The sequence below is a fragment of the Ictalurus punctatus genome, chromosome 21, assembly GCF_001660625.3.
Source record: "Ictalurus punctatus breed USDA103 chromosome 21, Coco_2.0, whole genome shotgun sequence".
Taxonomy (NCBI): Eukaryota; Metazoa; Chordata; class Actinopteri; order Siluriformes; family Ictaluridae; genus Ictalurus; species Ictalurus punctatus.
The window spans coordinates 4,228,119-4,245,106 of NC_030436.2; the positions used below are offsets into that span (position 1 = coordinate 4,228,119).

Below are 16,988 nucleotides of genomic sequence, written 5' to 3' on the forward strand. Positions count from 1 at the left end.
ACAAGAGTTCACAATTTAAGAGATCTGGAGCTCTTTGCATAAAATAATGGTATCAAATTTCCAAATTAACTTATGCTAAGCTGCTAGATACTTACCCAAAAAGTCTGAATTACAAGCAAATTTTGCTGAATTTGCTGTATTACAAGCAAAAATGCTTTAACAAATATTAGCTTAAGGGGTGTGCACACTTATGCAAACAGATTATTGTTTTTTGTGTTTTTTTCCCTTCCAAGATTTCTATTTGTTTTTCACTTGAATTTCCACAAAAAAGGTGGAAAAAGATCTGACAAGATCTAAACTTTTTATATCCACTGTACAGTGACATGATTTTAGACGGTTTTCTCAACTTTACAAATGCATTTTCCAAATTAATATTCTATCTTATTCCCTGTCAGATATTAGTGAAGCATGCAGAGGCTGCTGAGGAGGGGAAAAAGCTCATGGACTTCCTGTTAACCAGTTCAACAAACATAACACTTTTTGTGCCACATAATGAAGGATTTTCTGCAAATGAGGTCAGCAGTCTTTCAGCAAACAAACTAAAATGATTTATTATGCAAAAATGTGGTTACAAATTTGTGGGTTGCAGTAAGAACTGAAGGTGAAGTATCTTATCCATGATGGCAGGAAAGTTTTTTTTACCCCAATAATTTCAGCAAGCATTCTCTTTTATGTCTGGTGTAGGATTGTAACAATATCATATATGCAGAGGTGAGTAGTGTAGTCAAATGTCTTACTCAAAGCTTGCATAAAGTTCTGTAAGGGATCAAGTTGACATAAAAGGCACTAATCAGTTAATTATTTGAGTTAGAGTAAGACTGTTTTATTGGAAATACACTTTAAAGCTACAGTATATGGTTATTTATTTGTTTTTTTGTAAAAATGAAAAACAACAAAAAATGATGCTTAGTGAATGATCAGCCTATTTATCCTAGTTGTGTACAGATAGATGTTAGCACAATTTAAGATTACAGCAAAGCAACCAAGAGGTTTCGCTCGATCATCTGATACTCAATAACTAATACAGTCACAGTAATATGCACAATGAAGTTATTTTATTCTAATACTTCTGTAATACTGAGGAAATGGCAGCATTTAATTTGATCCTTATGGTTGCATCGCAAACTGCCCTAATAAATTGTTTGTCAGTACACCATTGGTGTCATTAAGATTTAGGCATACTACTTAGCACACATTATGTGGTTTGAAACGCAGCTTAGAATTCTCTCTGAAGGTTTGCACGTGCAGCTTTGAGAGTAATCTGTGCAGCGAAGACCAGTGAACATACTTTACAAACCGTTCTTTCACAAAAAGCTTACAAATTAACATTCTTTACCAAAAAGGACTAAATTCCAAAATCTTACATCCAGCAGCTTTTAGTAGTGCTTCTTGTTGCACCAGATCAGATCACAACATGGAAAAGCTTTAAAAATAAGTAATAAATTAATTCATTAAATTAATGCATTTGGTCTTTTAAAAACAAGAAACTATGTCGGACAATTTGTAAACTAGAATAAAGCATTTATGTTTATTTACTAAATACACTATATGGCCAAAGGTATGTAGACGCCTGAATCACCCCCATGAGTGGGCCTTCCCCAAACTGTTGCCACAAAGTTGGAGGCACACAATTGTCTAGATTGTCTTTGTATGCTTTAGCACTACAATTCCACTTCACTGGAACTAAGGGGCCAAAACCTGTTCCAGGTTTGTGTGGATGAACTCAAGTGAGCTCCACAAGAGTCCTCAAGAGTCATGACTACAAACTTACTGAATACCTTTGGGGATGAAGTGGAACGCACTGCATGCCAGGCCCTCTCATCCACTATCAATACCTGACCTCACTAATGGTCTTCTGACTGAATAAGCAAATCCCCACAGCCACATGCCAAAATATAGTATGAACCTTCTCCAGAAGAGTGGATGCTGTTACAGCACAAACTCTGGAATTGGATGTTCAGCAAGCACATATGATTGTGATGGATAGGTGTCGACATACTTTTGCCTATATAATGTATATACAACCCATTAAAATTAGAATAATTTGACATTGTTAGTTATTTTAGCTGTCTACCTCAGTTCTATCAAAACCTGAAAAACACAAAGACTCAAAAACGATGCTTATACAGTTTTGGAACAGCATCGTATAAATAAATGAGAAAGATGTTAGTGGTTAGGGACCACAAACAGTATAAAAAGTGCTGTAATTTCTACATTGTTCACCCAATTTGGATGTAAATATGCTTAAAGTAAAGCTGGAAGTCTGTACTTATATTCAAGATTTCAACTCCAATATACTTTGGTAGACAACTAAAATAACATTAACTTTGTCAGTGTCCACTTGTTGATTGAAATCAATAGTTTGAAACACTGGGAGCTTTCTAACAGCCCTGATTTCTCCAACCAAACCAGGAAATGAATCAGTTGATTACATAAACATGCCAGTTGAGTAAAAAAAAAAAAAGTGTTTAAAAATAGTTTGTTGGTTTTAAAGAATCACAGCTGATAAATTTCACCACCCACCTCTGAACTATTAAATATTAAAAAGGTTTAACATGAACAGTTATATATTAATGATACAATATCTTGTATACGTATTAGTTTTAGTGCAACCAGTTGCCATCAGACGTCCCTTAATTAATTGAACTGAATCCACCTGTGTGCAAGTGTCATGTGACCTCAGTATAAATACACCTGTTCCTGGAAGAGCCCAGAGTTTGTTAAAGAACATACCTAAACTACAGTAATATGAAGCCCAAGGAGCATCAAAATATGTCCAGCATAGAGTTCTGGAAAAGTATCCATCGGGGTTTAGTTATAAAATCGCTGACCATATTGTCATGACTATGGTTCAATAATGACTCAGCCTAGAGAAGGCCATTCACCAAAACAAAAAACCCCTGAAATTTATGGATTGAAATGGATCTTTCTACTTATTTATCTAAACTGTTCTTATTCACATAGCCATCCTCATCATTAATCATAAGCCAAAATTGAACAGGCTAAACATAACCAGCCTCATTATATTATGAAATTGCTATGCCTTGTACTACTACATTAGAAAAACATCAAGATCCTTCCATGAAATGCAATTTGAAGCTATAACATCAACTGTTCGGTATAATAACTCGCCGAGAAGGAGATTTCTGTGATTGATTCTATTTATTTTTTAATCTAAACCACATTTAAACATTTTTTTGGTCCACATTCAGCAGGTTGCACTGAACTTGTTATCTTGTGAACTTGTTATTTAAGCATGAAACCTATATGTTGCAAGTAAATTTAGTCGGTTTGTTGGTCACATATACAGTAGAGCACAGTGAAATTGTTTTTCCCAGCCTATCAGGACCTGGGGTCAGAGTGCAGGGTCAGCCCTTAACCCTGGAGCAGAGAGTTAAGAGCCTTGCTCTGTGCACAGTGGTATGTGGTGTAAAATTAGCATTCTTGGAATAGAGGCCTGTACACTCTGACAATTTACCATGTCTCCATTGTTGGTTAATTAAACACCGTATTGAATATAAAAATCCATGTTCACTAACTGTTGCTGACTAATATTTGCAGCTCAATTTCAAACACCAATTTAAAAGGGATGTTTTCAAATTTTCAAAAATTTGAAAAAAAAACAAAAAAAACAGCATACATAATGTGTGATCTTTGTATCCAATAACATTATCAGACATTTTTTCAGGTTGATTCAGCTACTACTCGTACATGTTGTCATGTTAACAGGGCTGGAGACGGATGCAAGTGCAGTTTAAGCTTTTATTTGGTTAGAGGCTGCCAGACAAATGCAAATGATAGGCAAAAAGCGTGGTCAAAAACAGGCGTGGGTCTGGCGATCTACAAACAGCCATAAACGAGGCAAGGCAAAGAACAAAATTAGAAACTAGGGACAAGATCAAGAACCGGAAATGAGGAACACAGAACAAAGGCTTGGTAACGCACTGGCGACAACACACAGAGACGCGATACTTTGCCCCGAACAAAGACATATGAGGGGTTTAAATACACAACAAAAGCTAGGGAATGACACAAGACACATTAGGAACAACCAATATATTACAGAGGTGGAAACAGGATAGAAACCAAAACAAAACACATGTGTCAAAAGTAAACACAGTCATTGCAAACCCGGAAGTGCACGCTACTGCGCTTCGGGCAGTTCCGTGCCGGAGCATTCACATGTTATCTCATAATTAACAGAGCAAAGCACCCTGTATCTGAATGTGTGTCAGTGTAAGAATCTGATAGGCCAGATTTTTTCATAAAAGCCTTTAAAACGAGGTAATTGTCAGTGTCCGGGACACTACTTACATAATACAGCCTCCATGTTACGCATCACATTCTGCCCCATTTACATATCAAGCAGAGGTCTGTTTCTACTCAAACAGTCTCTTGGCTTTGGATTATTTAAACAGTCCATGATTGCCAATGCTGATAGTAAGCAGGTGTCAGTGATCTGAGGGTTGAGAGTGTTGAGTTCATGCTGCAAGACACGTAAATAATATTTTTGTTACGGTGGACTTCTACTTGTTAAACTGTCATAATACCATGAATTTTTAATACTATTTCCATCCCAAACCTGATAATGCATATTTTGTTATGTTCTTATTTTTGCACTTACAGTACTACGAAAAAATATTTTCTTCTGTTTCAGAAACTCAAACTAAATCTAAGATAAAACAAAGGCAACCTGAGTAAACACAAAATACAGTATTTAAATGATAATGTTATTTATTGAAGCAAAAAAAAATTATCCAATGCCAACTGGGCCTGTGTGAAAATATATTTGCCCCCACAGTTACTAATTCCCCAAATCTATGAAACTGCATTCATAATGAGTCAGCTTGACACTTAATAATTAACAATTAACACTTAAATAGAACTTTTGCAACAGCATGAAGTTGGTTAAAAGGTGTTACCCAGTAGCACACTATGCCAAAGTTGAACGAAATTCCAGAAATGATGAGGAAGAAGGTGATTGAAATACATCAGTCTGGGAAGGGTTACAGAGCTATTTCAAAGGCTCTGGGACTCCAAAGAACCACAGTGAGACCCGTTATCTCCAAATAGAAAACTCGGCACAGTAGTGAACCTTCCCAGAAGTGACCGACCTTCCAAAATTCCTCCAAGAGCACAGCAAATGCTCATCCAGGAAGTCAAAAAAGAGCCAAGGACAACATCAAAGGAACTACAGGCCTCGTGCATCAGTACAGTTCACTGTTCATGACTCCACTATCAGAAAGACTCTGGGAAAAAATGGCATCCATGGAAGAGTGGCGACGTGAAAAACACTGCTAACCCAGAAGAACATTAAGCCTCATCTGAATTTTGCCAAAACCTTGATGATCCTCAAACCTTTTGGGAGAATGTTCTGTGGACTAATGAGTCGAAAGTTTTGAAGAAAAGGGTCCTGTTAAATCTGCCATAAACCAAACACAGAATTCCACAAAATGAACATCATGCTTGACTATAGGTATGGTGGAGACAGTGTGATGGTGTGGGGATGCTTTGCTGCTTCAGGGCCTGGGCAACTTGCAATAATTGAGGGAAACATGAATTCTGCACTCTACCAGAAAATCCTAGAGGAGAATGTCCGGTCTTCAGTCCATGCGAAGAAAAGAATTTCACTGTGCTATAATGTATACGTGATAAATAAAGACTCATTATCATTATCATAAGTTGAAACTCAAGCGCACCTGGATTATGCAGCAAGACAATGATCCAAAGCATAGAAGTAAGTCCTAGTCCTAGAAGTAAGTGAAAGACTGATCTCCAGTTATCAGAAGTGTTTGGTTACAGTTATTGCTGCTAAAGGTGCCACAACCAGATTTTAAGTTTAAGGGGGCTATTAGTCTTTCACATTAATCACATATTTTTGCTTCAATAAACTAAATAAATAAATAAATAACTGTATTGTGTGTTTACTCAGGTTGCCTTTGTTTTATGTTGTATTAGGTTTGAAGATCTAAAACTATTTGGTATGAGATATACACAAAAACCAAAGAAATCAGGAAATTAGATTATAAAATGGATTTTTCACAGCACTGTACTTACTTATAACCTGCTTATCCACAATATTTTCAGACTCTGTCATTGAGGGATATGGAATATCACGTATGCTCAAATAACAGCCTTCACTACTATGAAGATCTGAAGCACAATACAGCAATTCCATCTCGGCTGGGTTATAATCTTAAAGTTGTAATAGTAACAGACAACCAAACACAAGCTGAGGTAGGTGCAAATGTAATGTTTTTTGTTGTTGTTGATTGTAAAAAAAAAAAAAAAAAAAAAAAAAAAAAAGTAAAACTGGAAGTACAATATATCGCACCAGTAATTACTAATGAGCACACACATAATTGAATGTATGTTTTTAATGTTTGGTTAAAGGTTTGTTCTTAAAATTTATATCTAAAGCCTTGAATATACAGTCTAAACTAATTTTTAAAAGACTGGACATTGCACTTTTTCCCCATATATATTTTTATAATCTTTCACACAGTAATGATTAGGAGTCATATTACCTAACTTGCATGTTATTAGGACACGCAATCTGGAGATGCTACAGCTTGCAGCTGTGTTTAGTGCCAATGTATGTCCTGAAACTCACCAAGACAAAACTTGTATGGTTTTGGTAGTTGTGTGAATTGACGTTGTTCAGGAGCATACTGTATTGTCCCACCAAAGTTTGAGGAGTTTCTATAGAGGCGCTCCACTGCAGTGTGAATGACTTTGTTAATCTAGTTCCTGTATTTACTTTTTTTTTTTTAAATCCGCTCAGTTTTCATTGGATGTTGAGGGGATCCACATATAAAGTCTGATAAAAAAAAAATTAAAAAAAATAATGCACTATATGGCCAGAAATAAAATCAAAAGTAATGATTGTCTTCAGGTGTTTCAGCTATACCCAATGCTAACAGATTCATATAATCAAGCACAAAGACAAACATTAGCAGCAGAATGGGTCGTACTGAAGAGCTCAGTGACATTAAATGTGGCACTGTCATAGCATGCCACCTTTGCCACAAGTCAGTTCATGGAATTTCACCCCTGCTAGCTCCGCCCTCGACAACTGGTAAGTGCCGTTATTGTGAAATGAAAGGATGTAAGAGGAACAGTTGCTCAGGCACGAAGTGATGGACAACTCAAATTCACAGAGTGGTGCCACATAGTGCTAAAGCGCATAGCATAGCAGTATCCTCCTCTGTTGCATCACTCACTACAGAGCGCCAAACTGCCTCTGGAAGCAACATCAGCACAAGAACTGAGCACTGGGATCTTCATAAAATGTGTTTCCATGGCTGAGCAGCTACCCACAAGTCTAAGATCACTATGCACAGTGCCAAGTGTTGGCTGGAGTGGTGTAAAGGAAATGTGTTCTCTGGCATGATGAATCACACTTCACTATCTGGCAGTCCTATGGACGAATCTAGGTTTGGCAGATGCCAAGAGAACTCTACCTATTGGAATGCATAGTGCCAGCAGTAAAGTTTGGTGGAGGAGGGGTACTGGTTTGTTTCAGAGTTAGGGCCCCTTAGATCCTGCAAAGGGTGATGTTAATGCTACAGAATGCATAGACATTTTAAACATCTTTATGCTTCCCACTTTGTGGCAGCAGGTTAGTTAAGGCCCTTTCCTGTTCCAGCATGACTGTGCCCTTGTGCACAAAAGGAGGTCCATACAGGTACAGTTTGAAGAGTTTGGTTTGGAGGAACTCTAGGGACCTGCAGAGAGCTGACCTCAACCCCATTGAACACGTTTGGAATGTTCATTTTGAGCCAGACCTTCTTCTCAGGCACAATGCCATGGTTTCAGAATGGGAAGTCCAACAAGGTCATACAGCTGTGATGGTCAGGTGTCAACATATTTTTGGCCATATAGTGTATGTATGTTTGATACACTCACTCCAGCTAGCCTGAATGTCATCAACAAATTATAATGGTGTTAATGCCTATTTTTAACAAAACAATAAATTCCACAAGTGAGAACTTCAAGACAAGGAACAGCTTAGGCTGTACTTTGAAGATGGATATGAACATTTTGGTCAGTGCATAATCCCATATGTATTTGATACTTTTGAAGACTTAATAATAAAGAATGCCTTAAGTTATTTTTAAGATGCCACTTTGTAACTCACAGGAGCCAGAGGCAGTTGGACGAAAGACTTAAGCTTTTTCAAGAACCAGAGTCTTTAGCATGACTCAGAGTGCAGTCAGACAGGATCATCACGCACAATTCTGATACTCAAAGTCAAAAACAGGCAGGCTAAGCCCTCGAGGAAATACCAGGGCAAACGACTTAAGCATGAAGGCTGTTTCTCAGTACCAAGAATGTAAGGAATTCTGAGAGGAATGTTCTTGCAGTACTATCCTGTAAGAATGCACACGCAGAATCACAAGTACAAAAAGCAAACTGGTCATTTCAAACATACAATTTATTTACTTTTAATACTGGCAACATGCAGTTAAGTTGAAGTTACCATGGGAACAAGCTAACTTAGCTAACCGCCTACTGAAGAAAGCCAAAACATTCGCCTGCATTAGGCATTGTTTGCACAAAATTAGGAAATATTCAATGACATATAGTTTAGTACCAGCCTAATTTTTTTTCAGAATCTAATTTTAGCATATGTATTATTCATTCATCTTTAGTAACATCTTTATCCTGCTGAGGGTTACGGTGGATCCATAGCCTATTCTAGGAACTGTTGTATATAAAATATACATGAAATAAACACGAGGGAGACCTAGTATAAGTAATATGTAATCTTATTGAGAATTCACTGGACTGGTGGACTGTATGAACGGATGTTCACCTAAGACACAACACACAGATAAGCAAGGCGCAGGGGGATAACAATACATGTATTTGATTAAGTGCGGCAGGTCTCAGAGCGTAGGTGGAATACGTCTGCACGCAGGCAGAAGGTCAACTAAGAGACACACACACACACACACACACACACACACAGAGGCCTGGTGTGTATGCAGAAAACAGAAATTAATCTGTTTCATATTCTGTTTCATGAAAAACTATTATAGGGTAATGTACATGCAAGCACAGAAAAAAAAAAAAAAAAAGTAGAAGAAACATAAAATTTAATCATAATGTAGAGATGGTGTGTTTGAAAGTGTCCTTTCTTGACGAAAATCCAGTCAGGAAGCGACACAGACAAGGTCAAGTTATTTTTAAAGAGTGAAACAAAACAAAATATATTTTGGAGCCGGAACTGCACCTGCGTGATAAGGGTCGCTCAACAGTGCCAGTTGATGTACGTAATGGTGTTCCGGGATAGCTAACTCTAAACATATTGATGTCTGGGTCATCCTGACCCTAAGAGAACTGTATAAATAGAAGAGCTTCAGCTCTGTTTTTTTGGATAATCCTTGGGACTTCTCAACTGTGTGATCTCATGCAACAATAAATTTGGACCCTTGCCTCTCCTCACTCACGGGCCCGGTGTCTTACTTTCGTCCTTCAACTGGTTAATGTATGTGAGTATCTGTTTATATGTTAAATATTAATTGTCTTTGGGTAATAGGCAAATTTTGATACAACAGAACGCTTGGGGAGAGGCGGGGACACACCCTTAATAGGATGCAAGTCCATAATAGGGCACCATGTGCACACACATCCACACACTCATTTGCACATAGGTGCAATTTAACATAGCTAATCTACATGGCATGTTTTTGGGAGGTAGCGGTTTGCAAAGAACTGTTTAATTTCATTCCCGCCCACTCCTGAAGGAATTCTGACCAATCCTGCCCATTCTTTCGTTCACTCTTGACCAATCCCACCCATTTCCACAGACAGTTTGTCCAATCCCACACGTTATTATTGTGTGCACCTGACCATAATATTTTCTGACAAACTTAGTTGGCCCTGTTTCTCAAAATATGAAGAAATCAGTCATTTCACCCACTGTGATTCTTCTTGCAGCAGTTCAGGGTAGTGATGATGAATGAATGAAAATAGTAAATGCATCACCCAGTGCTGCTCGAACACCATATATACTCACCATCCACCTTATTAGGAACACCTGGACACACACACAGATATCTATTCAGCCAATCATGTGACAGAAGCGCAATGCGAAAAATCATGCCGATACAAATCAAGAGCTTCAGTTAAATTTCACTTCAAACACCAGAATGAAGAGAAATTGTGATCTCCGAGAGTGACTCTGTGAGTCTGAACTTTGATCGTGGAGTGGTTGTTGGCACCAGATGGGCTGGTTTGAGTATTTCAGATACTACTGATTTCTAGGGAGTTTCACACAAAATAGTCTCTAGTGTTTACACAGAATGGTGCAAAAAAAAAAAACATTGAGTGAATGACAGTTCTGTGGGTGAAAACGCCTTGTTGATTGGAGAAGTCAGAGGAAAGTGGCCAGATTGGTTTGAGCTGCTAGAAAGGATATAGAAACTCAAATAATCACTATTTACAACCGTGGTGAGCAGAGAAGCATCTCATCATGCACAAAGCATCAACATTAAGGTGGATGAGCTACAATAGCAGAAGGCCACATTGGGAATCTGAGGCACAGGCTCATCAAAACTGGACAGTTTTGATGATCACTTGAAATCACTTTGTTTTTTTCCAGCATGATTTTATGCATTCACTCTACTGCCACGTGATTTGGATAACTGCAGCAAATGTACAACTGTTTCTAATAAAATGGACGGTGAATGTATGCTCTCATGTTAAAGAATCTGGCTTGTCTTTGTCCGATGAGCTTCATATCTGACCTCCAGGTTCCTATGAATTTTTGCTGGGTCCTGCAGGATCCCAATCCCGATACACACCTCAAGTGGGAGGAAACGGGACAACCTGGATGAAACCCTACAGACACAAGGACAATTCATAGATTAGTTCAAATATTAAAAACTGAAAAACTTATTGTTAATTCTGGTTTATTCCTACAGGATTCCGCACCAATAAAATCGATCAATAAACGGACAATAATAATCTGGGATATTCCAGCCACTAATGGCCTGATCCATATCATTGAAGGACCCCTAAAAGCGCCTCCTATCGTTGTGAGTATTCTTTAAAAATGACTTTTGTCTATGACCTTCTATTCCAGTTTTAGTTGAATGTCCATGCACTACAGTACAGTTATTCATTATGCAGATTCATGATAAGTAAGTGACACAGAATCCAATTCAAGCCCATAGCTGAGCAGTTAAAGGTTAATGGTTAAGGGCTATTGGTACACTACTTTTACTTTAAATGGTAAGTTCTCATTAACATAGAAGACTGGTGGTTTTAAAAAGGTTTGGAATAAAAGAATCAAATTTTAACACATGGTTTTTAGAGGGAACAGTAACGAAGACATTATTGGAATTTCTCTTCATTTATTACATTATCTTGGTTATTTATGGAGCCCATTTATAGGAATGGAAATGAATTGGTATTGCTCTGAGCTGAAGGTTTTTGTGTGGCTGTGTATATGTCTTGATTATTTCCAGGTGACCCCTCCAACTCCTTCAAGTGTCTACTCGCAGTCCAGCGCACCCACTGTGACCGCTATTTTGACTGTTATTTTTATTGGAGGCATTATTGCTGGTGTGGCATATTATTTCCTGAAACATAAGAATGATGCCTTTCGCTTCCAATATTTTAAGGTGAATGTGTTTCCATAAATGAATGAAGTAGATTTAAGTATGTTTATAAAAACAGTCTGAAGTAGTTTTGTGGGAAGACGAGATGAATTTTGTTGGTTCAGTGGGTGTTTATGCCATGCATATTTAAGGTTCATAAATATTTTAACAACTCTGTGTATATATTTAAGGAAAAGTGTAGCTACAAAAACATGCAGCTATCTTAAGGTAATATGGGATATACTGTTTCAGGATCTATAAGTTCTATCTCTGTAAATAATAATAATATAAATATTAATGATAATGCCGGTATTAATAATAATGCCTTAAGGATTCTTGACACAGGATAGTTTTGTGTGTAAACCGTGCATATCCAGTATGCATTTCTACACAAACAAGTTCAAGTTCTTCTTATGCAGAAGGATGCATGTATTTTTAACCAGTCCTGACCATGCTGATGCAGAAATCCAACACTTGTGATATGTGTCAATTTCTACTGCGTACTGATGGTTTTGCACACAGAACTAGAGCTTATTCTGTGCATGCTTTGATAAATGAGACCCCTGGTGTTTACACTAGTTAATTTCATACGTGTTAAGTATCAGATTTCCATCAGGATAGGCATTATGCACATGGGATGCATTTAAACCATTTTAAAAAAACAGCAGGAGGTCTGACATGGGGCCAGTTAAACAGATGTTATGCATGTGCGTGTATACATATAAATATATACAAACATATATATATTCACACAGTATTTCTCTCTTCAAGTCACATTTTTCAACCAAAACCCCTCCCGATACATTGTCATTAATGGAACGTGGTAATCATGGAAGACATGTAAAACTGTTTTGAATAAGCAAAATATTTATTAGCAAGACACTAGACAGACACTGTAGGAGTATTTGCTACAGCTGAACCCAGGCTCATTGCGGTATTGAACATCTCTAACGATCAACTACCACTTCTACTAAATTTAAACGAGATGTAAATTCAACAGTCTTAATGCAGACAGTAGTGTATATTTTGCATAAAATAACTGGAACTGAAATAAGGACCAACACTTAAATTTTTTGACTATCTCTTTAGTGATGCATTCAATCAAACTAACCAGAATCACATTTGACTACAAGTGAAAATCCATATGATTAAAGTCAGATAGAAGTTACATGAAAAGTCTTGGCATAAATAGGCTTTCATTCATTTACAGATGTGTACTTGGAAACCTCAAGTACAACCACTATATTAGTGTACATAAAAATATTAGTTTTCTTTCTTTATGCTAGATGCCTTTCATGAGGTGTGGGGCCAACATCTGATGAGAGAAATCCAAAGGCTAAAATCAATATAAAAACCATGGCTTATATTATAACCTTAAGGTTTATCAGTAAATTAGGCCATTACAAAAGTTTTTTTTTAAAAGATCTTTGACATCTTTCCGTTTCATCCATGAGCTTTATTAGGAAAAGGTGGTCAGGACTGTAGGACTCTTATTTGATTGCATTTCAACTGGTTATTGTGCACTTACTATTAACAGAATGATGATGAAGATGGGACCTCAACTAAGGCCAGTGCCAATCCTGATATTGTGTCAATCCCGAACCCTTTATACAGCGGCTACAGGGCATTCGCTGAGCCATTTGGGGTATCTGCTCACACATCTTTGCTCAGCATGGACTATTTTACATATAATATAAAACACCTGATTTGTATGAAACATGAAGTTGATTATCGGTAACCCTCAGGCATTTCTCTCTTTGTTTTAGGAAGGAGAACAATGTGAATCACCTGCCTCGGTTGCAGAAAACATACCAAACCTCCTGGACTAGCACCCAGAAGTTCCATTTTTTAAAACCATTCAAAATTTTGCACATTTTTTCTACAAGCATGTTGGTATCTGTTACATAAGCCTTAACTTTTTCCCTTCAGCCTTGATCATTAATTAAAACTCCAAAAGCAAAAACAGAAAAAGCTTGCAGATTTAGAACTGTACCATTATGTTACATTTAATATGTTGTGTTTATCCAAACCGAATGAGGCAGAATACAATCCCAGAACAGAGCTGAGTAGTTGATAGTCAACGTTCTTACTCAAGGGCTCAAAAGAGTTTCTTAGTCAGCCATTTTCCACCAACTTGTCCATTGTCAGTTCTCAACCAGTAAAACTGGTTTGAATCCAGAACTAAAAAACCTGCTCTTTCTAATTATCATTGATTCAACAGCTTGGGGAGGTCTCATTTCCTTGTCATGAAATGTAATTGACATGTTAAGAGATGTCACATTGTAATAAATCAGTGGTTTGTTGAAGAAACTGGGAACAGAATGAAAGCTACACTGCTAATATCAATGTTAGCAAAATTATATTCAGAATGAATAGCAAAGTTCATCTCTTATCTGATTGTAATTATTGTCTATAGTGATGCCTCTGTGCTGTTTCCAGTAGGAATGTAGCCCACTTCTTAAAGTGGTTTGCTGGTTCCCAGATCTAATACTAGAACATGCTGGAGGAAAGGTCTATAGCAAGACAGGGATTTGGACTGCCTCTGATCATTAGTGCCAATCCATATTACTAGAATAGACAATTAAATTTTGAATTTACTGCACCATTTGATATGGAGGGTGTCATACTTTCTCCAGTAATACTGTGTATAAATAGGAACACAGTCTGCTATACTGCATATGTATGCCAAATTTAATACAAACTGCTTTAGTGGCTACAATGATAATTTAGCCAGAAATACAGTTAAACCCATTGCTATTATTATATGAACAAAAACTTGTTCATATAATAATGACCCCCCCCCCCCCCCCCCCCCCCCCCTGCTTCCCCTACAAAATTACCCAGAATTTGTTGCTCAGGTTAACTTTGGAGCTAATCCCACTGGTTTGATGATGGTGCAGTTTCAGCTGCTCCTGACTGGCAATGTTAATGATCACCATTTGGCCATGTGTTACTTTATAACACTAACAGATTGCTGTCTGGAAAACTTGGCTGATCGGAAATGTCACACTCCAGCTGTAATTTGAGAGTTAGCAGATTAGTTTGCCTGCTTGCATATTCATTAGCATGTATCAGAGATAAGGCTTTGGCCTTGAAGAAAGAGGTTTTTCATTATTTTCAAAATAAGATGTGGACAAAAATGAAAACAGACTCAGGCATACTTGGACTTGTATCTTGTAGGACTTATATAATTTACAGTGGTACAGTATATTTGCTTCATAACTGATCTTTGTGTAAACCCTCTAATAAAATGATAGCTCAGCTGTTAAGGCTAGCATCTGCAATGTCACTAGATTCTTAGCACTGCCAGAGAACCACGGTTGGGTTCTAAACCCTTAACTGCTCAGCTTTGTCCCTGAATAGGATTCTGCCTAATTTGTGAGTTATTATGTATATAATAAAATCTTCAAATGTCTGCAAAATGTCTCTTAAGCCAAAAAAGGAGAGGGACAACAACATATACACCTGGTGGTTTCAGATGACCTGATTATCAAGATGATGTCTGGACAGAAATTATCCACATAAGAATGCAAGTGTAAATGCACCCAAAATATATTTTAAACAGATTTAAACCTGATCACTGAAACCACTTTTATTTTAGCCTGATATTGCACAGGTGTAATACATTCATCTGTTTGAAACACGTCTGATAAATAAAAAAGTGCATTACATCATAAGTCATGGCCTACATGTCCTTCATGTCCTTCATGTCCACTGTACAATGTAAATCATGGAAAGTTGGTGTACACCCAGAAAGTTTTATTAATGGTCTGGACAAATAACTGCTTTCCAGAATAAACAGAAAAAAAAGATAATAAAATAAACAGATAGCATACATGAATGCAATACCAAAGGGAAATTCAAAATATGAAATTATCTGACACCAAAGCTAAGGGAAAAGCATAATTTTTTCAGTCATCCACCATAGTTTGCGAAGAAAAACTCAGGAAGTAAAATTAGCATATTAAATGTGATACAGCAACCAGATTTAGTCTGGCTAACAGGAAATGCATTTGACTACAAGGGCAAATGCTTGAAATCCTATCAAGATCTAATAAAGAAACAAGACACCTGAAACAACTGAGTGTAAATGGTTTCATTGAATCTTTGATGAACAAGCCTACATGCTTTGTGTGTTTTGCATGAACTGTTACTATTCAGTATAAATTTCATGTCATCACTCAAAATCAAATCAGAAATTCAAAAGAAAAGTGAGTTTACACTAACCTTACATTCTTGATTTACTCATTGAATTTTGCAGCATGTATATAATGATGTATATAACCATATTATTCTCTTCTGGCTGCAGCCTAAATGCTGAAAGCATGCATAAATGAAAAATGTGAAATTAGCACATCCTAATAGGCACAATATAATTTGCATAATCTTGATTGAGGTTTATTAGATTTCATATCTTGATAGTATCCTAAGAGTAATGTTCCATTTATCCATTTACTGATGGACTGTTCTTGAGCAAAACATCTGAGTAATTGGAACACTCTTTCTTGGATTTAGGTTTAATACAAAGCACATTTGGCGGAAAGAGGGAAAACACTTCTGAGAAAAAGTGGGTTCTTGTCCAAAGCTCAAAATCAATGAATTGTGAAGAAGATTACATGCAGGCAGCATGAGGGAAGGTGGATAGAAAGAGATGCACTCTTTCCTCAAACCCATTCTCTTTTATTGATCTTCAATGTCTGAAGGCCAACTTTCAGCGGGGTTAATTATCTTCCATGTGATTTCCATTTTTGCATTTCTTAGTAGTACTGTAGTTTCTGTAGTGTACTCCATCACAGCGTGGTTTCCTGTAAATCCCTGTCTTCTTTAGACAACCACAGTATACAAAATTAAATATATTATTGTTAAACCATAAAATAAAATGTTCTATAAATTCTTTTATTCCGTGGCCATCTGTTAATCAGCCATAGTGAGCAAGATCAGTTGTATCATTTGCTTAATAGCCCCTTTCAAAAGTTACCAACTTTAAGGAATATTTGCAGTCTGTCTGAGTTAATAGGACAACAAACTAACACTGGTCTACAGTGTCCTCCACTAATATTGGCACACCTGGTAAGTAAATATGAGTTTAGAAGGCTGTGAAAAATATCTTTATTGTTTAATCAATAAACACATCTTTTAATCTTTTGTTTAAAAAAAATAAATACTCTGCTCTCATGGATATCAAACAATTGCAAACAAAACACAGGTTTATAAAAAAATATATCTTAAATATAGGTGTGCAACAATTATTGACACCCTTTTAGTTAATATTTTGTGCTACCTCTCTTTGCCAAGATAACAGCTCTGAGTCTTCTCAGATTTTATGGTAATTTTCCATATGGCTACCTCTCTGTGTGTGCCAAAACCACCTCTGGTGTT

The 16,988-nt window shown here is 36.9% G+C and overlaps 1 protein-coding gene across 1 annotated transcript in view; it reads left to right on the plus strand.

The window, feature by feature from the left end:
* The window catches only part of stab1 (stabilin 1), an 88,933-nt gene extending 73,647 nt beyond the window's left edge, over positions 1–15,286 (plus strand). Inside the window, exons 64-69 of the mRNA XM_017450504.3 lie at positions 396–515; positions 6,088–6,237; positions 10,932–11,045; positions 11,478–11,633; positions 13,147–13,254; positions 13,376–15,286. Coding sequence (XP_017305993.1) covers positions 396–515; positions 6,088–6,237; positions 10,932–11,045; positions 11,478–11,633; positions 13,147–13,254; positions 13,376–13,438 — 711 coding nt within the window. The 3' untranslated portion in view covers positions 13,439–15,286. The remainder of the gene's footprint in view (positions 1–395; positions 516–6,087; positions 6,238–10,931; positions 11,046–11,477; positions 11,634–13,146; positions 13,255–13,375) is intronic.
* Positions 15,287–16,988: the final 1,702 nt, after the last annotated feature.